Genomic DNA, 26,420 nt, shown 5'->3' on the forward strand with positions numbered 1-26,420 from the left:
GTCTGGTTGGCATCAGAGAATAGGAGCGTAGACAAGGAGGGGATGAAGGTTTGTAAATTAGTGATCACTTTCAGAATTCCTGGTGAAGATGGAGGATGAGGGGGTGCGAGTATGGTCACCATTGAACAGTCAGGCCACAAGAAGCAGCATTAGTGGGAGGAATGATCATTGGGGGAGGTAGATCATTACTGTGTGATGCCCTCCATCAAGGTCCAACTTCGTAGCAGGTGGTATTAAGTATCAAGAAGTCCGGTGCCCAACAGGCAGGGTTATAGTCTATGGAGAATAGGAACCTGTAAGATCCAGATTTCCCCTCCCAAGGGAATTTGGAGCCTCCCTCAACCAAGGGGTACCTCAACCAAAGAGGCTTAGGGGTACTGAAGAAAGGCCAGGCCCTCTATTAGGATTATAAAAGTCCTTCCATCATCATATAAGTTACATAAAGAGGGATACAAACTGGAGTGGCCATCAGATGGTTCAGTGGATCCTCAAACTGACCCCTGAAAACTCCCATGGGACTTGGGAGAAATCAATGGAAGCAAAAGCTATAAAGTGTCATGGTATGTATTAATGTGCTTTTGGTTAAAGTTTTGATGTTCTGCTCAGTACAGGGCCAGTTGCCAGAATCCAGGTGCAGGCCAGTGCTATTGGATATGGATCTAAACAAGCAAGGCCATGTACCAGTCACTGTGTCCTTGCTGAGACTGTTTCAACCCTGTTATGGGTTTCACAGAGGGCTGTGTGATCAGTTTGAATAAGTTCTACACACATACACACACACACGTTATTTTTTGGACATGATGTTCTTGTAATAGTTTTATTACCTTGGTATGACTTTTACCAAACATAATCCCATATTCCATTTCTGAAAGCCACCCATGCATACTTTATGAATATCTTCCACAGGTTCCCTGGAGTGGCTCTAAATGGGTTTCTTGAGCCTTTTTGAGTACAATCAGGAGGGATGGTCTCATTTATAAACATAAACTGCAAAGCAACAGAAACACTGGGAGGGAAACCACACAACCAATAATTATCCACAATTGTCACAATTTTCTTCCATCTCAGATTTAGGGAGGTGAAAGAAGAATCATTTGCTTTCCTCATTCTTCCCTCTCCATCCCTACCTTTTTGTGTCAATGGAAGATTGGTCATTGTGTATACACATCAAATTGGAAAGGCAAAGGACTAAGAAAGTCCTGACAATCCCTCTTTGTAGATAGAGGTGATAGTCCTGTTGTACCTTGCCTGATCTGGTCAGACTAGTTTATAACAATCAGTCAACAAGAATGTGTTAAGTCCCTATTTATATTCCAGGGACTGAACTGAGCCTCTGACCCAGGGACACCAAAAAATGGCAAAAGACATTCCCTGCTCACAAGGAGCTCACAGTCTAATGGAAGTGACAACACAGAAATATACATGACAGAGAACATGCATGTTTCTACCTATCTGTGATGAATGGGAGGCAATCAACAAGAGGTATTGATAAGTCTGAATACATCCAGAGAAAGCCTATGAATATGATGGAGACTTTGCCAAATGAGGATCAGTTGAAAGAGTTAAGGCTGCTTAACCTGAAGAAGAGAAAACTTGGGCAACACGAAATACTCTTTAAATATCTGAAAGGCTTTTATGTCTAGGATGAATCACTCTTGTTCTGCTTGGCCCCAGAGGGATTCCCTAGGACTGAAGAGTGTGAGCTCCAAGAGGCAAATTTCAGCTGGATATATGGCAAGTGTCTTAATAATGGGTTCCTTATCAGGTCTTCAAGCAGAAATGTTTTCAAACCTGTGCAGGTATAAGTTTGGACTAGAGGGCCCCTCAAGCCCCTTCCAGTGACTAAGAAACAAGAGGTGGCTTGCATCATCATTAACATCCAAATGAATTTGGTTAGAAACCTTTCTTCCTAGCAGTGTTTGTTCTTCCTGGCAAAGGAAGACTTCTCAGACTTAGCTTGAAAGAAGAGAGATTTCCCATAGCACCTTTTAAATTGCTTCTTTAAGTCCAACATGTTGATTTCTGAATGGGAAACCATTACTCTGATGAGAGCGCTGTCACAATTACCTAAGGCTTTCACTGATTTATAGAGTGCATGTGGCAAGCACAATAGAAGCCTCTTATGTGGAATTTAGTTTGTCCTTTAGATTTCCTTTCTAGGCTGGCAGAGTAGGAGGAACCATGGGAAGCTTTTTAGACAGAAGTGCAAGACTTCTTGCCTGCTTTTTTTTTTACATGATGGTTTTTTGTTCTGTCTCAAGTTCATCATCAGAATTCTTTCATCTCCAGGATTACTGGGTCACAAAAATCTCAAGTTAATAAGAAGTTTCTTGATTGTCCCATGAGGTAACCTGGAGGTAGGCTGAATACATGCATGCTGATGGCCTGCATTAGACAATATTCCTCAAAATTTCCCCCATTATTATACCTTTGATCAAAGAAATCAATGTTTCCCCTTTCATCAAATATTGTTCCTCAGTTGACCCAGTAATGACAAAATGTCTTTTCCTTACTCTGAAGACACTATTTCTGAGATCATCCAGAATTATTCTCTCACTGAATTGTGTGATTCTGTGAGATAAACTATTGTCTCCTCCAGGAAGCTTATGAATTATTTTTCTCATCTAACTAGTCTATTATAGTCAGACCCAACTTAACCTTCACCAGTGACCTCCATATGCTAGAGAAAAGCATGTTCTCACCGAGCACTTTCATTATAAATCCTTGAGTTCATAGATGCCTTGTCCCCAGAGTGAATTTTCTGCTAAACTGTTGTATGTTCCATTTCTATGCCTTCCTTCATTCAGGTCAGTTATAAGATTTCCATTTTGCCCACAAATTCTGATAGTAAACCAGAACTGACTTTAGCCTGAAGGCTGTATTACACTGATTACAATCACAGGCATTCTCTCCAGTGTGGATTCTCCAATATTCATTAAGTTTTTTTCCCATGTAAATTCCTTTCTACATTTACTTCATTCTTAAAATTTCTCTCCTGTATGGAATCTCTGGTGTCCAATAAAATCTCTTTTCAATCTAAAAGCCTTTTCACATTGATTACATTCATAAGGCTTCTCTCCATTGTGGATTCTCTGATGTTGAACAAGATTACATTTCTGGGCAAAAGTTTTTCTACACTGGTTACATTCGTAAGGCTTTTCTTGATTGTGGATTCTCTGATGTGCAATAAGATAGTTTCTTACTCTAAAAGACTTTCCACATTGATTACACTCATAAGAATTCTCTGCAGTGTGGATTCTCTGATGGACAATAAGATGACCCTTCTGTGTAAAAGTCTTTCCACATTGATTACATTCATAAGGCTTTTCTCCAGTATGGATTCTCTGATGTTGAATAAAACCAGTTTTCCATTTAAAAGCCATTCCACATTGATTACATTCATAGGGCTTCTCTCCACTGTGGATTCTCTGATGCCGAATAAAACCGGTCTTCCATGTAAAAGTCTTTCCACATTGATTACATTCATAAGGCCTCTCCCCAGTGTGGATTCTCTGATGCCGAATAAAACCGGTCTTCCGTGTAAAAGCCTTTCCACATTGTTTACATTCATAAGGATTCTCTCCAGAATGGATTCTCTGATGTGCAATAAGATCTTTCTTCACTCTAAAAGATTTTTCACATTGATTACATTCATGGGAGTTCTCTCCAGTGTGGATTCTCTGATGTTTAATAAGATGAGCTCTCTGTGTAAAAGCCTTTCTACATTCATTACATTCGTAAGGTTTCTCTCCAGTGTGGATTCTCTGGTGTTTATTAAGTTTATTCTTCCATGTAAAAGCTTTTCCACATACAATACATTCATAAGGTTTCTCTCCTGTATGGATTCTCTGATGTGCAATAAGTTTATTCTTCCAAATAAAAGCCTTTTCACATTGATTACATTTATAAGGTTTCTTTCCAGTGTGGATTCTCTGATGTTGAACAAGATTACTTTTCTGTGAAAAATTCTTTCCACATTGGTTACATTCATAAGGTTTCTCTCCAGTATGGATTCTCTGGTGCCGAATAAAACCAGTCTTCCGTGTAAAAGCCTTTCCACATTGATTACATTTATAAGATTTCTCTCCAGTGTGGATTTTCTGATGTTTAATAAGTTTATTCTTCAATGTAAAAGCTTTTCCACATTGATTACATTCATAATGTTTCTCTCCAGTGTGAATTCTCTGATGTTTAACAAGATGAGCTCTCTGTGTAAAAGCCTTTCCACATTGATTACATTCATAAGGTTTCTCTCCAGTGTGGATTCTCTGATGTAGAATAAAACCCGTCCTTCGTGTAAAAGTCTTTCCACATTGTTTACATTCATGGGAGTTCTCTCCAGTGTGGATTCTCTGATGTACAAAAAGATGAGCCCTCTGTGTAAATGCCTTTCCACATTGATTACATTTATAAGTTTTATCTCCAGTGTGGATTTTCTGATGTTTAATAAGTTTATTCTTCAATGCAAAAGTCTTTTCACATTGATTACCTTCATAAGGCTTCTCTCCAGTGTGGACTTTCTGATGTTTAATAAGTTTATTTTTCAATGTAAAAGTCTTTCCACAATGATTACATTTATAAGACTTCTCTCCAGTGTGGACTTTCTGATGTTTAATAAGTTTATTCTTTAATGTAAAAGTCTTTCCACATTGATTACATTCATAACATTTTTCTCTAGTATGAATTCTCTGATGTGCAATACAATAATTTTTCACTCTAAAAGCCTTTCCACATTCATTACATTCATAAGGTTTTTCTCCAGTGGGGATTCTCTCATGTGTAGCACAGATTTCTCCCCAAGTGAAATCACAGGGACCATCATTCATGAATGTTTGCTTGTCAGTTTCATCTAAAGAAGGGCTGAGTTTTACAATATTTTTCTTCAATTGGAGTCTGATCTCTCCTAAAAAAGAAAAAAACCACACACAACAAAATAAAATACAGATAATGCATACACACACACATGCGCGCGCACCCCTCCCCCCCACACACATATCCCCTCCCTACAATAGGCAGAACAAACTCAGTTACTTTCTATTTCCCTAAAGAGAACGTAATCTATAAATTCTGACTATTAATTTTATTTAATTTTGACTATTTCCTCCCCAATTCTGCTTTCCTTCTTAGACCATTTCTACTCTCACTAATTAGTGATCTGGTGCGGCACCAAATTTAGTACCATTTTATCCAGTCCACAATGGATTTCTACATAGCTGTGGGTGGGTGGTCTGTCCCACCAGTTTGTACCCTCCAAGAGAACAAGAAATGTCTCATATCTCTATGTTCCTGGTACTCATCTGAGGGCCTGGCTTGTAGCAGGCAATTAAAATGTTTGTTGACTTGAAGTTCTAAGAGAGAATTCACCTTGGATAACCTAATTCCTTTTGGCATTTTGAGGAGAATTCCATGACCCAAATGACAAACAATGATTTCATATGGGATCACTGCAAGGGAGCTGAAAGGCCATGGATTCCAATCTTTTCATTTTACAGATGAGGAAATTGAGATCAAGTGACTAGCCCAGGAAGCCACTTCTAAAAAAAAATGTGGAAAAGAACTTTAAGGCAGGTCTTTCTCTCCCCAACTTTAGCACTCAGCTCATGACAAGACCAAGAAGCCTTTTGTAAACACAACTCTCTTTCCCTGCTTTCTCTCACTCACCTGAAGGGCAACTCCTCAGACCTTCTTGGTCCAGCATCCATTGTGTTTCTCTTTCCTCAAAATAAGAAATCACATCTTCTCTGGGAACTGGAAGGCCTGAGCAAGGAAATCAGTCAGAGATAAAGGAGAGAAGCTCATAATTTAGTTCTTTACAAAAAAGAGTGAGGATCTAGAACTGCTTCATTTTGAGATTCACCCTAATATATTTAAATTCTTACACTCAAATTATGTTCAAATTCATAGGAGTCTATGGCCACCAGTTAGAGCTTCAAAAGCAAGTAACTCCCCCAAAATGTGCCACATTATCTGCTGTACAATTTGTTGTGAGAAAGAGCCAAAACCTCTGCCACAATCCCCAACTCCCATCCTTTTAGGTTCTATTCTGGAAGAAACTTCTAACTCTGCAACTGGATAAAAAGTGTTATTGGGCCAGAGCACTCTCCAGCCTGATCCACAAGTTCCTTGATTTCAGCCCATTTATAGAAGGATGGACTCATTTACAGTCCTCATTATATAGATGTTAAAGGGATCTGGTAGTGTGCAATGGAAAGAGACCTGGACATAGAGTCAGGAGTGCCTGAGTTTAAATTGAGCCTCAGACAGTCACTAGCTGTGTGCCTCTTCTTAAGTACTTAACATCTGTTTACCTCAGTTTCTTCAACTCTCAAATGGGGAGAATAATATCACCTAATTTGGAAGGTTATTGTGAGGATAAAGTGACATATTTAGTTTATTTTTAATTTATGGAATAAAACAAAACATTTCTATAATACAGTACAATAAAAAAGATGAGAGTACATGAAATGTAAATCCGTAAAGTACAACTTACTATTCCTTTCAAACAGACCACAAAATTATCAAATAAAATTTTTCCCCTCACTTTGAGTGCACCCAGCCTAGAGATGGCTATTTACATAAAAATAGGCTTATTGTCCTATACATATTTCTATTTATCAGTTCTCTGGATGCAGATAGTGTCTTTCTTCATTTCTCCTATAGAGTTAATTTGGGCATTTTATTAATTGAAATAACTTATTTGTTCAAAGTCATTTTTAAAACAACGTTGCTATTTATGTAACATTAAAAAAAACACATGACACATCACTTGGCACATAGTAGGTGAACACCAATGCTTATACCCTCCCATTCCTTCCCTAGCACCTGTGCTAGAATTTGGGGGCAAGAGGAAAGAAAATTAAGGACAAATTCTTATACTAGGGACAATTAGGCACTTTGAAATACAAACTGATGCTTGTTAAATTGTAAGATTTGTAAAAATATTTTAAATCTAGCTCCATCCTAGAGAGGAAGGGGTGGCAAAGAAAAGCTGCCTGATCAATTTTCAGAGCTCTGGCAGACAAAATTCATGTGCAGGTAGAGATTTAATTAAATAATCCCTGAGATTAATTGCACTTGAGATGCTTTCACAAAAATCTGATGTTTCGATTGAAACTACCTAGATTTGGTAAGAGAAAGACACCCTTGGGTTGCAAAGATATTTTACAGGAACATCAGCGTACAGGAGGACCCTGCCCCTTGGATACAAGAGACTAATCTGTTCTGGTGATTGATCACCCCTCTAATACCTAGACATCAGGTAATGAAAGTATTTCCCTTTGATTATAGACTTGTAATTATCAGGGGAAGTGTCCTTACCTAGGGAGACCAGGTTTTGAGCATTCTCCAACATGACCTCCTTATACAGCTCCTTCTGAGAGGGGTCCAACAGGCCCCACTCCTCCTGGGTGAAGTCCACAGCCACATCCTTGAATATCACAACCTCCTGCAGCATCAAAAGTCAGAAGATGTAGAGTTGAAAGACCCTTCAGAATGAAAGAGTTCATGGACCCTCATCAACTTATAGGAGGAAACTGAAACACAGAGAAGGATTTTGCCCAAAGCTCATCTCTTTTATGAGTGTCAGAGTCCCTTGGCACCATAATTATTAAGTCTTATTGAAATTTGAGAAAAGCATTTCATATGATCAGATGAAATAAAGCTGAGAAAAGTTTTAGTATGGAATGCTTCTCATAGAAGCAGGAAGAAAGTTCATGTTTTAAGAAAAGAACTTGCTCAATTCTCCCCCAAATCCCTCCAAATTCCTTTAAATGATAACCCTAACCAAACTGAAAAGTTTTTGTACAAACAAAACTAATGCAGACAAGATTAGAAGGGAAGCAATAAACTGGGAAAATATTTTTACAGTCAAAGGTTCTGATAAAGGCCTCATTTCCAAAATATATAGAGAATTAACTCTAATTTATAAAAATCAAGCCATTCTCCAATTGAAAATGGTCAAAGGATATGAACAGACAATTCTCAGATGAAGAAATTGAAACTATTTCTAGTCATATGAAAAGATGCTCCAAGTCATTATTAATCAGAGAAATGCAAATTAAGACAACTCTAAGATACCACTACACACCTGTCAGATTGGCTAAGATGACAGGAAAAATAATGATGATTGTTGGAGGGGATGCGGAAAACTGGGACATTGATGCATTGTTGGTGGAGTTGTGAATGAATCCAACCATTTTGGAGAGTAGTTTGGAACTATGCTCAAAAGTTATCAAACTGTGCATACCCTTTGATCCAGCAGTGTTACTACTGGGATTATATCCCAAAGAGATTATAAAGAAGGGAAAGGGACCTGTATGTGCACGAATGTTTGTGGCAGCCCTTTTGTAGTGGCTAGAAACTGGAAACTGAATGGATGTCCATCAGTTGGAGAAATGGCTGAATAAATTGTGGTATATGAAAATTATGGAATATTACTGTTCTGTAAGAAATGACCAACAGGATGATTTCAGAAAGGCCTGGAGAGACTTACATGAACTGATGCTGAGTGAAATGAGCAGGACCAGGAGATCATTATATACTTCAACAACAATACTAGATGATGACCAGTTCTGATGGACCAAGCCATCCTCAGCAACGAGATCAACCAAATCATTTCTAATGGAGCAGTAATGAACTGAACTAGCTATGCCCAGAAAAATAACTCTGGGAGATGACTAAAAACCATTACATTAAATTCCCAATCCCTATATTTATGCACACATGCATTTTTGATTTCCTTCACAAGCTAACTGTACAATAATTCAGAGCCTGATTCTTTTTGTACAGCAAAATAATGTTTTGGTCATGTATACTTATTGTGTATCTAAGTTCTATTTTAATATATTTAACATCTACTGGTCATCCTGCCATCTAGGGGGAGGGTGGGGGGTAAGAGGTGAAAAATTGGAACAAGAGGTTTGGCAATTGTTAATGCTGTAAAGTTACCCATGTATATATCCTGTAAATAAAAGGCTATTAAATAAAAAATAAATAAATAAAAAAAAAAATAAATGATAACCCTAAACAAATTCTGGAGCATTGAAACACACAAAAAGACAGAGTGGAACAATATTCTAACTGGAGACAACTTGGGAGGCCAGGAGAAAAGGTCTGGGGCACCAGAGTAGAAGTCCAGCATACAGTCATAATGCAGCCCCAACAAAGCAGGAATGGGCCTGGGGTCCTCTGAATCCATGGTGCTTATGGGGATTTCCAAACATCACGTCACCAAAAACAACTTGGAAAGTCAGGAGGAGAGGTCAGTCAGGAAGGCGAGAGAGTTCACCAGGGGTGGGCAACGGGGGAGCTTCTGGAGGCCCCATCGCACAGGAGGTCTCTTCACTAGAACTGAGGAAGGACTCTGTCCCTCAGCTTGAGTACACTAGATCCCACAATCCCAGTGGAGCAAAGACACCCCTAACGTGTCCAATGCAGAAAATGGTGCTAGTGGTTAAGTCCCAGAAGGACTCCCCAAAGTAACTGCACAAAAGCCTGGGGGCTTAGGACAGTGCATTCTCCACCCTGGAAATAGGGCCTAACCCTAACAAAGAATGAAAAGCCAAGGAATAGGCTGGGACGATGAGCAGACAACAGAAAAACATTCTAACCATAGAAACTAACTATGGTGACAAGGGAGATCAAAATACATAGTCAGAAGAAGATAACAAAGTCAAAGCTCCTACATCCAAAGCCTCCAAGAAAAAGAAAAATTTGGAGGGGCAGCTTGATGTAATAGTAGATAAAGCACTGGTCCTGAAGTCAGCAGAATCTGAGTTCAAATCCGGCCTCAGACACGTAACACTTTTTATTGGTTGTGTGACCCTGGGCAAATCACTTAACCCCAACTATCTTGCCAAAAAAAGAAATAAAAAGAATATAAAAATAAGAATCGGTCTCAGGCCACTGAAGATTTTAGGAATCAAATAAGAGAGAAGAGAGGAAAAACTGGGAAGAGAAATGAGAGTGATGCAAAGAAAAACAAAAAGCTAATAAGGATAAGAATGCCTTAAAAAACAAAATTTATCAAATGGGAAAGGAGGTACAAAAGCTCACTGAAGAAAATCATTCCTTGAAAATTAGAATTGAGCAAACAGAAGCTAATGACTTTGTGAAAAACCAAGAAACAATAAAACAAAACCAAAAAAAAAAAAAAAAATAAAGAAACAATAAAAAACACTGTGCTATGTCTTACTGGAAAAACAATTGATTTGGAAAACAGGGCCAGGAGAAATAATTTTTAAATAATTGGTCTGTCTGAACATTATGATCAGAAAAAGAACATGGATATTTTGAGAAATTAACAAGGAAAACTGTCCTGATATTCTAGAATCTGAGGGTAAAATAGAAATTGAAAGAATCCATCAATCACTTCCTGAAAGTGATCCCAAAATGAAAACTCCTATTATAGCCACATTCCATAACTCCCAGGTAAAGAAGAAAATATTGTATATCCAGAAAGAACCAATTCAAGTCAGGTGGAACCATAGTCTAGATAACATAAGATTTAGCAGCTTCTACAATAAAAGATTAGAGAGTTTAGACTATAATATTATGAAGAGCAATGGAGCTAGGATTGCAACCAAGACTTACCTACTCAGCAAAACTGAATATAAATCTTTCAGGGGAAAAGGTGGATATTTAATGAAATAGAGTTCTTTTAAACATTTGCAATGAAAAGAGCAAAACTGAATAGAAAAATGATTTTTAAATATAGGACTCATGAGAAGCATAAGAAAGTAAGCAGGAAAGGGATATCATAAGAGACTTAATAAGGTTTATTTGATTACATTCCTATATGGGGATGATGATGTTTATAACTCATAAGAACTTTCTTATTAATATGGCAGTTAGTATTGAACAGAGAAATGCAAATCAAACCAACTCTGAAGTACCACCTCACACCTGTCAGATCAGCTATTACTGGAAAAGATAATAATAAATGTTGTAGAAGATGTGAGAAATTGGGACACTAATACATTCTTGGCGGAGTTGTGAACTGATTCAACCATTCTGGAGAACAATTTAGAACTGTACCCAAAGGAATATGAAAATGTGCACAATCTTTTTACCTAGCAGTGCCATTACTGGGTCTGTATCCCAAGGAAATCATAAAGGAGGAAAAAGGATCCACATGTGCAAAAAACGTTTGTAGCAGTTCTTTTTGTGGAAGCAAAGAAGTGGAAAATGAGTAAATATCTATCGATTGGGGAATGGCTAAACAAGTTGTGGTACATGAAGGTAATGGAATATTACTGTTCTATAAAAAAATGATAAACAAGATGATTTTAAAAAGAACTGAAAGATTTACAGGAACTGATGCTGACCAAAACAAACAAAGTCAGGAATACAGTGAACATAGAAAGAGCAGAATTTGTGATGATCAACTATGAATGACTCAAAATTTTAAAAACAATGATAAAAATTTTTTGTACAAGTAACTGGGGAAAATAAATAAATATATATATATATAAAAGAAGACAGGGTAGCTATAAGGTGGCAATGTAATACTTTGAAGCAGTGTTCTTTTTGACACCTGCTGTGATACACAGAATCCTGAAAATAAGGCACAATGGAAAAGAGGAATCTGTGGAGCTGGTATAATAGCAATGGGAGAAAGAACCTACAGGGCAACAATTAGAATGGATATCTTAGAGACTTTGATTACATATAGGGAAAAGAGAAAGACCAGATGAATAGAGAGGCTATGAATCAGAGAATGAGAATCTAGGCAAAACAGAAAGGGAAGATGGATAATGAGGAGGAGGAGAGAAATCCTTAGTGGGAAGGGGAAGAAAAATGAATGAAATAAAAAAAAATAATGAATAGGATCATTTGAAGGGCAAAAGAGGAAGAAGAATTTATAAGAGAACTAAAAGGAAAAAGGGAGATGTGGAAGGTAAAATGCAGAATGAGATGAAAGCAAAAGAGATGAGTAAATGTATAGAGAAATGGAGGTAAAACATTTACGGCATCTTCTAAATGGAACAGAGGAATCAACATATTTTCTTTGCAACACATGGAACTTGTACAAAAATTAACCAGTGGGGTATAGAGATATTACACACAAATATAAAAAAGGCAGAAATAATCAATAAATCCTTTCATTCCCTAATGAAATAAGAATAATAATTGCTTCAGGGACCATTCAGAAGAGATACAAACTAAATGGAGATTTAAGAGTGACATATTAAATTATTACTGAGTCAGAGAACAAATCTCAGAAATGATAACTTTGCAAAAAAAAAAGAGAGAGAGAGAGAGAGAGAGAGAAGTAATGATTAAGCAATATTCCAAAATTTCTGGGGTTCAACTAAAGCAGTCCTCAGGGGAAAACACAGATTTACATCATACATTAAGAATATAGAAAAAGAGATTAATAAATTAACTGAATATACATTTTAAAAATTAGAAAAATAAATGAGGTAAATCCTAAAATAAGTAAAAATGACAAAATATTAAAATTAGAAGGAAACCAGATTAATTGGAAACAAAAAATAAAATTTTCCTGATTAAAAGGAAGAGAGGGGAAAATCCAGTCAATAAAATAGAAAAGGACAAAGGTAAAATCACAACAAAACTAGAAAAACAAAAAGGATAGTTGTGTCATATTATATACAGTTTTATGTTTAAAAAACTGAGAAAAGAAAGCTAAGAGAGGAATACTTCCAAAAGTATGAAATATTCAACTTACCAGGAGACAGGAAAATTCTATGAAATTTATAAAGAATAGTTAGTTAGCATTCATACTTCACTACTAATTCTCCCAAATAAGAAAATATCCCACTAGAATCCTTTTAGAAGACAAACATAAACTTATGAAACCAAGGGAAGTCCAATCACAGAAAGTAAACTACAAGCCAATGGATGAACGTTATTCCCTCCCCGAAATTTATACAAAGTCTTATCAAAATGACTATAGGGAATTATCCAAGAATCATTCATTCTGATCAAATGGGATTTGTACCAGAGATGCAAGGATAGTTCAATGTTAGGATAACAATGAACAAAACTAATCACAATGTAAACTAAAACATCTAAGAACACATAGTCATTTCAACAGATAAAGAAAGTGCATTGGATAAAGTACACTATTCTTTTATGGCAAAAATTTAATTAGTAGTATAGGCCTAATGGGACCACTTTCAAGAGTATAAAAACATCTATCTAAAACCAAAAGTATCACACAAAATGGGATTTCATTAGAAGTTTTTCCAGTAAATGCAGGAGGGAAGCAAGGATGGTTACTCTCCCTAGTCTTGTAGAAATGCTGGCAATTAATATGGACTTATGCCCAAAAAGTTATCAAACTGTGCATACCCTTTGATCCAGCAGTGCAACTACTGGGCTTATACCCCAAAGAGATACTAAAAAGAAGGGAAAGGGACCTGTATGTGCCCAAATGTTTGTGGCAGCCCTCTTTGTAGTGGCCAGAAACTGGAAACTGAGTAGATGCCCATCAATTGGAGAATGGCTGGGTAAATTGTGGTATATGAATGTTATGGAGTATTATTGTAAGAAATGACAAGCGGGATGAATACAGAGAGGTTTGGAGAGGCTTACATGAACTGATGCTAAGTGAAATGAGCAGAACCAGGAGATCATTATATACTTCAACAACGATACTGTATGAGGATGTATTCTGATGGAAATGGATTTCTTCGACAAAGAGAAGATCTAATTCAGTTCCAATTGATCAACGATGGACAGAAGCAGCTACACCCAAAGAAAGAACACTGGGAAATGAATGCAAACTGTTTGCATTTTTGTTTTTCTTCCTGGGTTACTTTTACTTTCTGAATCCAATTCTTCCTGTGCAACAAGAGAACTGTTTGTTTCTGCACACATATATTTTATCTAGGATATACTGTGGACATATTTAACATGTATAGTACTGCTTGTCATCTGGGGGAAGGGGTGGAGGGAAGGAGGGGAAAAGTTGGAATGGAAGTGAGTGCAAGGGATAATGTTGTAAAAAATTACCTAGGCATGGGTTCTGTCAATAAAAAGTTATAATTATTAAAAAATAATAATAATAAAATAATTTCTTTGAAAAAAAAAGAAATGCTGACAATTGCAAAAAGACAAGAGAAAGGAATTAGAGGAATAAAAACAGGTAAAAAAGAGCATCAAAATATCTCTGTATGCTGATGTTAGGAAGAGTTACTTGGAAAAACTCAGGAAATCAGCAGAGATAGCCAGTGTGACAATTATTAGCTTAAGCAAAGGTGCAAGTTGGAAAATGAATCCTCCAAAGTTAAGAGCATGTCTAGCTAGTAATAACAGATTACAAGAAAGAATAATTCCATTCCAAAAAAGTAAAATATGACTATAATAACTGGGGATCAACCTCTCAGAGCACACCAAAGTGTTTAATAGATTTAGTTATAAAGCAAAGAAATGAAGGAAACCTAAAAGCTGGAAGATTATTCAGTGCTCAGAGCTAAATTGTGAAAATATAATAAAAATGCCTTCACTCCCCCAAATAATTTAAACTTTTAATACTATATTAATGTTTTAAGTGAAATTTTGCTAAAAGGCTGATGTTGGGGGAGACCTCAATTCCCAAGAAGCTTTAGACATTTACTAGCTATGTGAAGTTGGGCTAATTCCTTAAAATCGGACTCAGTTTTTTCAACTAATATAAAATAACAAAAGTGAGGAAAATGCTTCTGGGGGTGGCTGAGCCAAGATAACAATCAGAAAGGGGAAGTAATGAAGTCCTCTCCACAAACTCTAATAGTTTGTATAGACCAAATGGAAGCCACAAGGCAATGGCAAATACTAAAACAAATTCAAGAGACTTTAAAAAAGGGAAGAAAAAGTTTAAAACAAGTCAAATAAAAAAGAGAACAAGGTAAAACTTAAGTATCACCAGACTATCAGAGTGCCATTAAAAAAGCGACCTAGACACAGAACTTCAAAAAATCTTTAAACTCCCCACATTACTTCCAAAGACAGGATAAAACAGAAATAAAGCACAGAAGTTTTGATAGGACAGACCAGGAATTTTGCCTCAGATATGTGCTTCCAGATGTTCTTACTGTAACCTTCTACAGTGAAAAGAGTTCCTTTCCCAGATGAAGTCCACAGAGCCACTATCTTAGAGGTCATAAAAGACCACATCCTTGATCCCTCTCCTGTTCCAGGAGCCTTGGGAAAATGCTAAAATGTCCCAATATGGGCAACCTCCACTGGTCTCCCACCTTGCTAGCTTCTCCCAGGATGAGCCTGTATACTTTATGTGAATAGAGCTCCTGATGGCCAAGAGAAAATCTCTCTCAAATCTTTATCTACCTAGAACCACACATCACTTCCTGGAAAAGGCCTCTATATGAAGACTCCCAAGAACTTCACAGCCAAAATAAAATGCAGAGCTTCTGGCTCTGTGAGAGGAATACTGCAAGTAGCCAAAAAGACATCCAAATCCAGTTCAACCACCAAGGACCCCCATTAGGATGCCACACAATTTGGCAGCAACCATTACTAAAGAGCAGAGAGCTTGGAATGGGTCAATGCCAGAAGGCAAAGAACAGGGTCTCGCAGCCAACAGTAATTTATGAAGCAAAACTGAGTATAATGCTCTAAGGGTAAAAGCATTCCTGATGAAAGGACCATAAGTGGAGAAAACTTTCAAGTGAAGACAAACGCAAAAAGACAGACTAACTGTGTGTCCCCTCTGATCCCTACTGGGGCTCACAGAAGGAATCAAAGGAGAGGAAAGGTGGGAGTGGTTCTGTTATGATCTTAAGGTGAGACTGGGATGGGAAGAGGAACATACTAAGGTGGGTGAATATAAAGGAGGACTAGGAAACATTATCTCATTATTGAAGAGGGTCTAGAAATAGACATTTCTACAAACAAGGAGGAGGGAGTGGGGGTGAGAACCTCTGATACCTGAACCTCAGTCATCTACTCAAAGGAAGGAAGACTACACACAATGCAGAGCTGGTTGGGAAAATGCATTTTACTCACCAGGGAAAAGGTGGGAAAGGAGAGAAGGGAGAGGGGAGTTAGAGTGAGGAGGGATTAATCCTAAGCAAAACAAACTCAAAAAATGTACAAGAATATAGTGCTTTTTTGAGGTGGCAAAGGGAATCTGAGGAATTACTCACAAATGGGGAATGGGCAAATAAGTAACACAACAGAAGATGGGATGAAAATGGTATATGTGCAAAAATGGAGACAGATATCCGACACATTTTCCTACCTCTGTTATTTCTGCTTGGGAAAAGAAAAGGTAACAAAACTAAAGTTTGTGAAAGTTTGATCAAGGGAGAGAAATCCATATGCAGTGATCTGAATCTCCAGTTAACTGGTAAGAAACAAAAGGTAAATAGGTTCCAAGGGCAGACTCACAGCCTAGTATGCTGAAGTTAGTCCTATTTTACACTGTTTATAGCCCCAACAAGGTTAAGAACTACCAATTGCTATGTAGCACCTAATTCTTATGTTTACAGAGAAACAATCCATATGGGATTGACAGCTTCATACACCATCCTCCATATCTATGGAAATGGTTTCAATTGCTGATGTTGGTCAGCTCTGTGGATGGATTGCACTCACCTGAAGAGGAGGTCTGAGGCTCCCAGGGCCCATTCCTTCTGGCTCCGAGATCCCTGTGTAGGTAGCAAAGTAACCAAAATGACTTCATTTTGTCAAGTTTCTGCATCTGGTCCCTGCTCTTTATCTCAGGGTGCTACAGCCCCTACCCTTTATAATCCCATAAATGTAGCAAAAGCCAAAGCTCTTGCTATCAGAGATCATACCTAACCATAGAAAAATTTACTTCTATGCCTTTCTCATTTATTTTTAACTTCTTTTTTTAAATTTATTTTTAATACACATTGCTTTATAAATCATATTGGGAGAAAAAAATAGCAAAAGGGAAAAACCATGGGAAAAATGTAAAAAACAGCAAAATCAAGTGAACATAGCATGTGTTGGTTTACATTTAGTCTCCTTAGTTCTTTTTCTGATTGCAGATGGCATTTTCTGTCCAAAGTCTATTGAGATTGCTTTAGATCTTGAACTGCAGAGAAGAACCGAGTGTGTCCTAGGTAATCATCATGCATTTACAATGTATTCCTTGTTCTGCTTGTTTTGCTCAGCATCAGTTCATGTAAATCTTTCCAGTTTTTTCTAAAATCAGCTGTTCAGCAATTTTTATAGAACAATAATATTCCATTACTTTCCTATACCAAAACTTATTCAGCCATTCCCCAATCGATGGGTATCTACTCATTTTTCAATTCTTTGCTACCACAACAAGAGCTACTACAAATGTTTTTGCACATGTGGGTCCTTTTCCCTCCTTTATGATTTCCTTGGGATACAGACCCAGTGATGACACTGCTGGGTCAAAAGATATGTAGTTTGATAGCTCTTTGGGCTTAGAGATCGTAGAAAACCACATCCTTGCTCTGTCTCCTGTTATTATGTGCAGGATACCTGTTGTATCAGAAGCCTTGGGAAAGGGCCAAAATTTCCATGCCCCTTTTACCTTCTCACTGCACTAGACTTTCCCATGACTAGTATGCTTTTACATGAATAAAGCTCCTACTGGCTAACAGAAAATTTTTCTGAATTCGTTCGGTAGACTCTGAGCCACATCACTCCCACTGCAATTGTGACAGTTGACCCTTCTACAAGCAGACCAAACCTTAAGGTAAAATACTCTTAAAAATGGATATTAAGGCCACATGATAAGGAGCTGTAACAATAAGAATTTTAAAAGATTGGATCAGAATTGTTCTACATTATAGACTTGTAGGATATGTTCAGGGAAGACTATTATTTCTACCTGTCTTTCATCTGTGACTTAAAAAGTATTTGCAGGTGCAGTGGTCACACTGGTAAACCCTTTGGCCGATTGTGAGGGTGACCAAAGGGACTCAAACCCATCAGTGAGTTAGGAAAAAATCTAGAGATGTGTGAATACTCATGGACAGCACAAAATACAGCAGACCTGAAAGATGAACAGCTCTTGCTGCAAGAGAATTCTGCAGTTCTCCGATCCAGAGTGTCCCCGAATGAAGCGAGTCTGGCAAATGGAGCCACAGGTGGATAATGACTTTTCTGGAGTGGCCATGTTGTAAAGCTGGCTTAGGTTTGGCAATCAAAACCAGCCTAGTCAACAAGCTTCTGTGCCTGCCAAAAGGACTGATCAACAGGCTCCTGACTCTGTGACACTTTGCCACCAACATCAGGGCTTCCGCTCTCACAAGCACACAACCTGATGACATTTGTGAAGACCTAGAGACCCTCACTTTCAATTTGCTTAGAGAGGACAAGCTTATACATTCTGGGTGACTTTAATGCTAAATGAGGCTCAGACTAATAGCAGGGAGTCCTTGGGAGGGAACAATGACCCCTACTACTAGACTTGGGCATCTCATGTCCTCATCACCAATGCTGACTTCTGCTTCCTTAAATCCAATAAAGGTTCATAACATGCAACCCCGCAGACTTTGTGATTATAAGGGGAAGAGACAGACAGCATGGGAGTGACTAAGGCGAAGGCAATGTGGGTGCAAAGTTCTGGACTGACCCCAGACTTAGCCTCTCCAAGCTCAATGTTCTTATCCAACCAAAGCAGTAATCACAAGGCAAGATAGCCTGGTTGTTTGGTTTAATGGCCAGAATGACATCGCTCTGCTTGAGTTGGGCTATGGCACGTCCACCTGTGGCTGATCACCCTAGAATGAGCTTGGAGGGAGCTAACAGCTCAGACACAAACAGTTCCTTTGACCACTAGGAGCAGCGTCTCTAACTTTGTGCATCTTGTGTTTCTTCTGAGCTAATTCAATCCTGTTTTGCTCATGGAGCACAGCCCCTTCTCTGATGATGTTGGGCAGTCCTGTGCCAGGGTCTCTCATGTCATACAATCAATTCTAAAGTTCTTAACAGAGACTCTGAGAGTATCTTTGTATTGCTTTTTCTGACCACCTTGTGAACTCTTGCCTTGTGTGAGTTCTTCACAAAATAATCTTTTTGGTAACCTACATTTGCTATTCAAACACTGTGGCCAGCCCATCAGAGTTGTGCTCTCTGCAGTAGAGTTGGAATGCATGGCTAGTTAATTTGAAAAAGGAGCCCAGTGTCTGGTATCTTATCCTGCCAGATGATTTTCAGAATCTTCGTATGACAATTTAGGATTAATGTCTTAATGATTTCCAATGTTATTAAAAAGCACTTCTCTGAGCAAGAACAGTTTGTTGCTGAGTTGGAGGAAAAGTTGAGTCAACATATAGTTACCAAGAATGGAACAGAAAAGGAGTGGGTACTTTCCAAGATTTGGTATACAGCACTGCATTTATTCTTCTGGGCCAAAAGTTCTTGCAAAATCAAGACTTTTTTTTGATGAAAATGATGGAAAATTCAGAAGCTGCTTTTAAAAAAAGCAAACTCCAAAGGTAATGATAGTTCATCCATCTCTAAGGAAGCAGCATTTAACCCCATCAAAAGTAAGGCACAAGCAAAATTGGGAGAGATGCAGGATTCTTAGCTCAGTATGAAAATAGATGCAATTCAGTTTTACACTGAAAGTAATAATCCAAAGCACCATAATGATGCCCTGAAGGTAATTTATAGGCCAAAGACATATAGTATGCTGATGGAGCCCACCATGATTACTGATGAGAACAGGCTAAACACTTAGTGTTTTCAACAGACCATTACCAATCAGAGATACTGTCTTTCTTGAACACATTTTAAGTATGTCTATAGGGTGTATGAATCTCAGGTTAAAAAAAAAAAAAAAAAAAAAAAGGATGAAAAGATGGCCCATGAAAAGAGAGAGAGAGAGAAAAAAAAAGGTGAAATTCTAAAATAAATGAACAGGACTAGTTGGAGGGGAGAACAGGAAGGCAATTCTGTATGAATAACTGGGAGGATAAAGGGGAAGGAAGTATGAGATGAAAGCAGGCGAGATAAGCAAATTTCTGGAGAAATTAGAGTTAAAGAAAGTCATCTTCTTAATGGAACAACAAAACAATAGGTATATTTGTTTGCAACTCATGGAACTTATACCAAAACTCACTAGGGCAAAGTGGTACTTCAAACAAATGTACAAAGGAAGAAATAATCAATACTTTTTTGTTTCATAGTAAAATAAGAATGGAAATTGGTTAGGGGACCACAAACAAATGGAAACGTAACAACGACATACTAAAGGACAATTGAGTCAAAGAACAAATCACAGAACCATTGATATTGTAAAAGAAAATGATAATCATGAAACAACCACCCAAATTCCGAAACTTCACCTACAGCTTCAGGGAGACATTTCCTTCCAGACTCAGCTGATGTCTCCTTTCTGGAACAAAAGCACTCGAACTTTTGTCTGTCCCTGAACCTGAGAGAGCCTCCCTCCCTGGGGGCAGGCCCGGCTTTGGGCTCCCTTTGCACCCAGGGAAGTTTTGGGCAGAGCAGAGCGTTGCAGAGAAGCGAAAGAAGCCCTAAGGGACCCAGAAGCACCGGGAGGGCCAAGGCCAAGGCCCGGGAGGCCTTCGGGGCTCTGCTCTCTCCAGGGGGAATGTCGGGTTACTCACGACATCACTCAATTTCCTGCTCGTTTTTGTAAATTAATGGTCCCCGACTATGGCGCAGTCACTTCCCAGCCGATGCTCCAGGCTGGGGGAAACGGCTTCACCGCCCGACACCGCCCGCGCTCACGGGGGTCCGGGCCATCCCCGAGGGCTCCCGGCGGTCCGGGCCATCCCCGCGGGCTCCCGGCGGTCCGGGCCATCCCCGCGGGCTCCCGGGGGTCCGGGCCATCCCAGCGGCTCCCGAGGGGTCGAGGCCATCCCCAGGCTCCGGGGGTCCGGGCCATCCCATGCAGGCTCCCGGGGTCCAGGCCATCCCCAGGGCTCCGGCCCGGAGCCATCCCCGAGAGGGCTCCCGGCCCGAGGCCATCCCGAGGCTCCGGGGTCCGGGCCATCCCAGCTGGGCTCCGGCCCGGGCCATCCCCGCGGGCTCCCGGGGGTCCGGGCCATCCCCGCGGGCTCCCGGCCCGGGCCATCCCCGAGGGCTCCCGGCGGTCCGGGCCATCCCCGCGGGCTCCCGGGGGTCCGGGCCATCCCCGAGGGCTCCCGGCCCGGGCCAGCAGAAGACTCGGCTGCGCGGTGAGAGAACGCTCAGAGCGGGAGCGCTCCCATCTCTGCCCCGGCGGGAGGCTGTCCAGACTGCGTACGGAGGCGGGGCCCGGCTCGGTCCCCCGGGGAGAGAGAGCGGGGACGGCGAGGACAGGAGACAGCCACAGTCCGAACAAGATTCCCGCCTTATTCCTCCGCCTCCTCCCGACTCTAACCAAAGAGGTGGGACCAGGGAGACAGGACCCCCTGATAGGAGCGCGGGAAGCAGGGCTCCTGGATTCCTATTGGCCAAGCCTGAAGTCTGGGACAGCGGGACCCAATGGTAGCTGGGGAGGGAGAGCGGGGGGGGGGGGGGGAAGTGTTTGAAAGTCTAGAAAAGGCTTGGGGTGGGCAGATGGAGAGGTCACGACCCTGGAGTCAGCCTGAGGGCCAGGGCGGCGGCAGAAGCCAGGGAATGTGCGGGGCTCCGTCTGAGGCCTACCTGAGCACGCACAGCTCTGGCTTCCAGAAGGCGGAGCGATCTCAGCCTCAGGGAAGGCGGAGCGATCTCGGCTCCAAAGCTTCCAGCTTCCGGTCTCGGCTCAGAGACTTCCTGCTTCCGGACCGCTGGGAGGGGGTGGATGTCTCCCTGCCCAACCGCTGAAGCCCCTGAGTTGCTTGAGCCTTTTCCCTCAGTCACCCAGGCAGGGACTTAAGGACTGTCACTGCTTCTGCTCCCTAAAGTCGGCCCCCGCCACTCAATGGTGTCTTCCGACCTAAACTCCGCCCATTCCTCTAAGCTCCGCCCCGTGCTCACGCTCCACCTGGGCCACCCCCCTCCGGGCTGCTCATCGCTCCTCCCCCAGCGCCCCCAGCGCCTCCTCCCCCTCCTCTCCTCCAAGACTCAGCCCGTTCTCCTTTGGTATTGTTTCATCGTCATTCTCTGGGATGAAATTATTGTTTCTCTTTGTTGTTTGATCCACTCATTCTTTAGGATTATTTAGTTTCCAATTTTTTGCCTATTTTTCCCTTGCTCTTTTTTACATATAATTTTTATTACATCATGATCTGAGATTTATATTTCTGCCTTTTTAATTTCATCTTGAGGTTTTTATATCCTAATATATGATCATTTTTTGTGTAGATGCAATGTATCACTAAGAAAAAAGATAATGTTCCTTTCTATTCCCATTCAAGTTTCTCCAAGGGCTGATTATATCTAACTTTACTGAAATTAAATTCACTGTTTAATTTTTTTTCTTGTATATTTTGTGGTTAGATATATCTATTTTTAAGAGAGTAGATTGGAATCCCTTACTAATATGTTTTTGCTATCTATTTCTTCCTCTAACTCATTTCTCTCTCCTCTAAAAATCTAAAAGTGCTATACACTTGGTACATGTTTAGTATTGATATTACTTTACCATCTATGGTATCTTTCAGCAAGATGTAGTTTCCTTCTTTATCTCTTTTAAATAGATATTTTGTTTTGTCTGAGATAAGGATTCCTACCCCTGCCTTTTTTTTTTTTAACTTCAGCTGAAGCACAGCATATCTTGCTCCAGCCTCTCCCTTTTATTCTGTGCTCATCTCTGCTTCAAATGTATTTCTTCTAAAAAATGAATTGTAGGATTTTGGTTTTTAATCCACTCTGCTATGCCCTTCTATTTTATGAATTTATCTCTTTTACATTCACATTTATGATAAAGTTACCTATTTCCCTCCATCCTACTTTTCCTCATTTATACTTTTCTTTCTCCTTTCACCCTTTCCTTGTTCACCACCTTCCTCAATCTGTCTTCCTATCAGACTACCTATTCTTCTGCCCTTCCTTCTAGCAACCTTCCCTTTTCCCCTTTCCTTCCTTTTCTATAATGAACTAAGCATGTTATTCCCTCTTTGAGCCAAATTCAGTGAAATTAAGTTTCAAGCAATTCTCAACCCTCTCCATTTTTTCCCTCTACTGTCTCTTCATGTGATGAAATTTACATTTTACCTTCCCTTTTCTTTCCTCCCAGTACAATTCTCTTTCCACCCCTTTTTTCTTATTTCTTTTTATAATAATCACATTTTATTTCTTATTATAACATCACATTAGTCAACTAATACTCACACCATCTATGTATGTATAACTTGTCTAATTGCCCTACTAAAGATATAGTTGTCAAAATTACAAGCATCATCTTCTCATGTATAAATGTGAAGTTTAAACTATAAATAACATTTTCTCCCTGTTTAATTTTTTATCCTTCTCATGAGTCTTGTATTTGAAGACTGAATTTTCTATTTAGTTCTGGTCCTTTCATCTGAAATAATTTTCAATTATTTTGCAATCTGAAAAAAAATAAGTTCCTTTTCTGTCTCTCCCCCTTCCCCTCTTCCCCCCTCCCCCCAGAAAACAATGCTCAATTTTTGCTGGACAGTTGACTCTATAGTCCAAGTTCTTCTGTCTTTTGTAATATATTCCATGTCCTCTGATCCCTTAATATGGAAACTTCCAAGTCCTGGGTAATTCTGATTGTGGCTCCTGAATATCCAAATTGTTCCTTTCTGGCTTCTTTCAGGATTTTCTACTTGATCTGATAATTCTGGAATTTAGCTATGGTATTCCTTGGAGTTTTCATTTTGAGATCTTGTTCAGGAGGTGATTGGAGGCTTCTTTCAATGACTATTTTATCTTCTGGTTCTAGGGTATCAGGGCATTTTTGTTTGATAATACCTTGAAAGATGTTGTCCAGACTCTTATTTTGATTGGGGCTTTCAGGAAATCCAGCAATTCTTAAATGAACTCTCTTGCATTTATTTCCAAGTGCTTGTTCTTCCAATGAGGTATTTTACATTTTTTTCTAGTTTTTCATTACAAGTTTTTGACTGATTCTTTAAGTCTCATTGAGTCATCACCACCTTCCATTTGTCTAATTCTAGTTTTTAATGAATTTTTTTCTGTTATTTTAAAAAAATCTTCTTTTCCATTTTACCAATTCTACTTTTAAAGGAGTTATTTAAGTGTATTTTTTTCTCACTTTAAGGATTTTTCTTTTTCTTTCTTTCTTTTTTATTATTATAGCTTTTTATTTAGAAGTTATATGCATGGGTAATTTTATAGCATTGGCAATTGCCAAACCTTTTGTTCCAATTTTTCCCCTCCTTTCCCCCACTCCCTCCCCAGATGGCAGGTTAACCAATACATGTTAAATATCTTAAAATATAAATTAAATACAAAATAAGTATACATGTCCAAACAGTGATTTTGCTGTACAAAAAGAATCGTTCTCTGAAATAGTGTACAATTAGCCTGTGAAAGAAATAAAAAATGCAGGTGGACAAAAATAGAGGAATGGGAATTCTATGTAATGGTTCTTAGTCATCTCCCAGAGTTCTTTCAGTGGGTGTAGCTGGTTTAATTCATTCCTTCTCCATTGGAACTGATTTAGTTCATCTCATTGCTGAAGATGGCCAGGTCCATCAGAATTGATCATCATATAGTATTGTTCTTGAAGTATATAATGATCTCCTAGTCCTGCTCATTTCACTCAGCATCAGTTCCTATCAGTCTCTCCAGGCCTTTCTGAAATCAAAGGAATTTTCTTTAGCTAATTTTTGTGCTTCCTTTTCCAAGCTGTTGACAGTTCTTCCCCCTCACCTCAATTCTTCATGAATCATTTCTTTCCCAATTTTTTTAATACCTCTCTTACTTGATTTCTAAAATCCTTTTTGATCTCTTTCAAGAGAACCTTTTGAGCTTCGGACAATGCATTTTCGAGGCTTCACATGTAGACATTTTGCCACTGCTGTCATCTTCTAAGTTTGTGTTCTGATCCTTCCTGTCATCCTAATTATTTATGGCCATGGCTTTTTGGGTTTTTTGCTCATTTTTTTTAAGAGTTGAGCTTTGCTCAGAGGTCATAGGGGACACTGTCTCAAGCTTCTTTTGCAGGGAGATAGGATCTGTTCACTCTTTCCAGAACAGCTGTGCTCCTGTGCTGGGTTGGCCTGGCCTACTTTAGTATGTTGTACCAGGGTTTGTACACTTGCAATTTGCCTTTGGCATATGGGCTGGAGACTTCACAGTTGGTCTGATGACCCAGGACTGAAGGGCATACAATGCTGATTTGTGCTATTGCCAAGAGCCTCCTGCTAAATTCCCTGGAGCATACCTCCACTGAGCTGTGTTCCCCTTTTACCCAAGTGAGTTAGACCTAGACTACTAGTCTACCATCTTCACTATTCTCCTAAAGCCATAGTAGTATAGAATCACAATTCCAACCCATGTCTTCTGACTCCAAATCTAGTGCTTTTTCTATTTCATCATATTACCTTTCAAGGAGATCAGGCAAAAAAGAAGGAACCAATATACACAAGAAACCATCTGCTATCCCATGTAATTTTTAATTTCTCCTTCCTCCCCCTTCCCAATGGGTTACATAGCTAGATAAAACAGGCTAAATATGTAAGGCATCAGTACCATCTCATCTTCACCTGATGTTCTCTACCTAATTAATTTTCCTTTTTTAAAAATGTCTTTATATTCAAAGAAGAAAGCAATAAACAATTGTATTTTTATTCTGCAAAAATTGACAATAGTAGGTAAATATAGGCCTAATATATGCCATCCCACTTTCCCCTCCTCCAAAGACATTTATAAATTTTACTCGGCCCTCATATACAATAGTCACTGTGTAGACAAGTCAAATTGAGAAGGAAAAGATCTGAAAACCACTTTGTAGGTAGAGGTGATAATCCTGTTGTATCTTGCTTGACTTGGTCAGACCACAGTTTATGAGAGTCAGTCAACAAGAATGTGTGCAGAAGACTACAAAATTCTCCCATTTGTATACCCTTAATCAAAGAAATCATATTTTTCCCTTGATCTAGCTAACTTAATGACACAAGGCCTTTTCCTTATTCTGATGGCATTTTACTTTTGAGTTCTTCCATGTGTAATTTGTCATTCAATTCTGCAATTTATGTCTCCTTCTCTTTTTCACAACTCCCTGGAGGGGTAGCATGAATTATTTTTCTTATCTTACCACTCTGTTATAGTCATACACAAAATTTAACATTCACCAGTGACCTCCATATTCTAAAGAAAAACATGTGTTCATTCCTAAGGTTTCTTTTCATTATAAATCCTCTGATGAAAGGATAGGAGATGATCTCTAGCTGAAAGCCTCCCCATATTGCACTCAAGGATAGTTTGTACCCAGAATGAATTTTCTGCTAAGAATCTCTAGTACTCCATTTCTATACCTTTCCTCATTCAGGTCAGTTATAAGATTCCCATACCTCTCATGAATTCTCTGATGGTAAACAAGGACTGACATTAGCCTGAAAGGAATGATTCCATTC

At 39.2% G+C, this 26,420-nt stretch overlaps 1 protein-coding gene across 2 annotated transcripts; it reads right to left on the bottom strand.

Moving 5' to 3' along the window:
* Window positions 1-2,185: 2,185 nt before the first annotated feature.
* Window positions 2,186-21,853, bottom strand: LOC116423518 (zinc finger protein 260-like). 2 transcript variants are annotated; one of them, XM_031968358.1, is made up of 5 exons: window positions 21,574-21,853; window positions 16,564-16,616; window positions 7,318-7,444; window positions 5,662-5,757; window positions 2,186-4,903 (listed from the first exon to the last, which is right to left on the bottom strand). In XM_031968358.1, exons 2-5 carry the CDS (start codon window positions 16,594-16,596, stop codon window positions 2,982-2,984), a joined length of 2,178 nt encoding a protein of 725 aa, XP_031824218.1. In that variant the 5' UTR covers window positions 16,597-16,616; window positions 21,574-21,853; the 3' UTR covers window positions 2,186-2,981. The 2 variants fall into 2 exon arrangements, with proteins under 2 accessions (XP_031824218.1, XP_031824219.1); XM_031968359.1 differs by lacking the exon at window positions 21,574-21,853 and having other exon boundaries at window positions 16,564-16,833.
* Between the last annotated feature and the right edge of the window lie 4,567 nt (window positions 21,854-26,420).

This window comes from Sarcophilus harrisii, chromosome 4 (assembly GCF_902635505.1).
Source record: "Sarcophilus harrisii chromosome 4, mSarHar1.11, whole genome shotgun sequence".
In the NCBI taxonomy this organism is placed as follows: domain Eukaryota; kingdom Metazoa; phylum Chordata; class Mammalia; order Dasyuromorphia; family Dasyuridae; genus Sarcophilus; species Sarcophilus harrisii.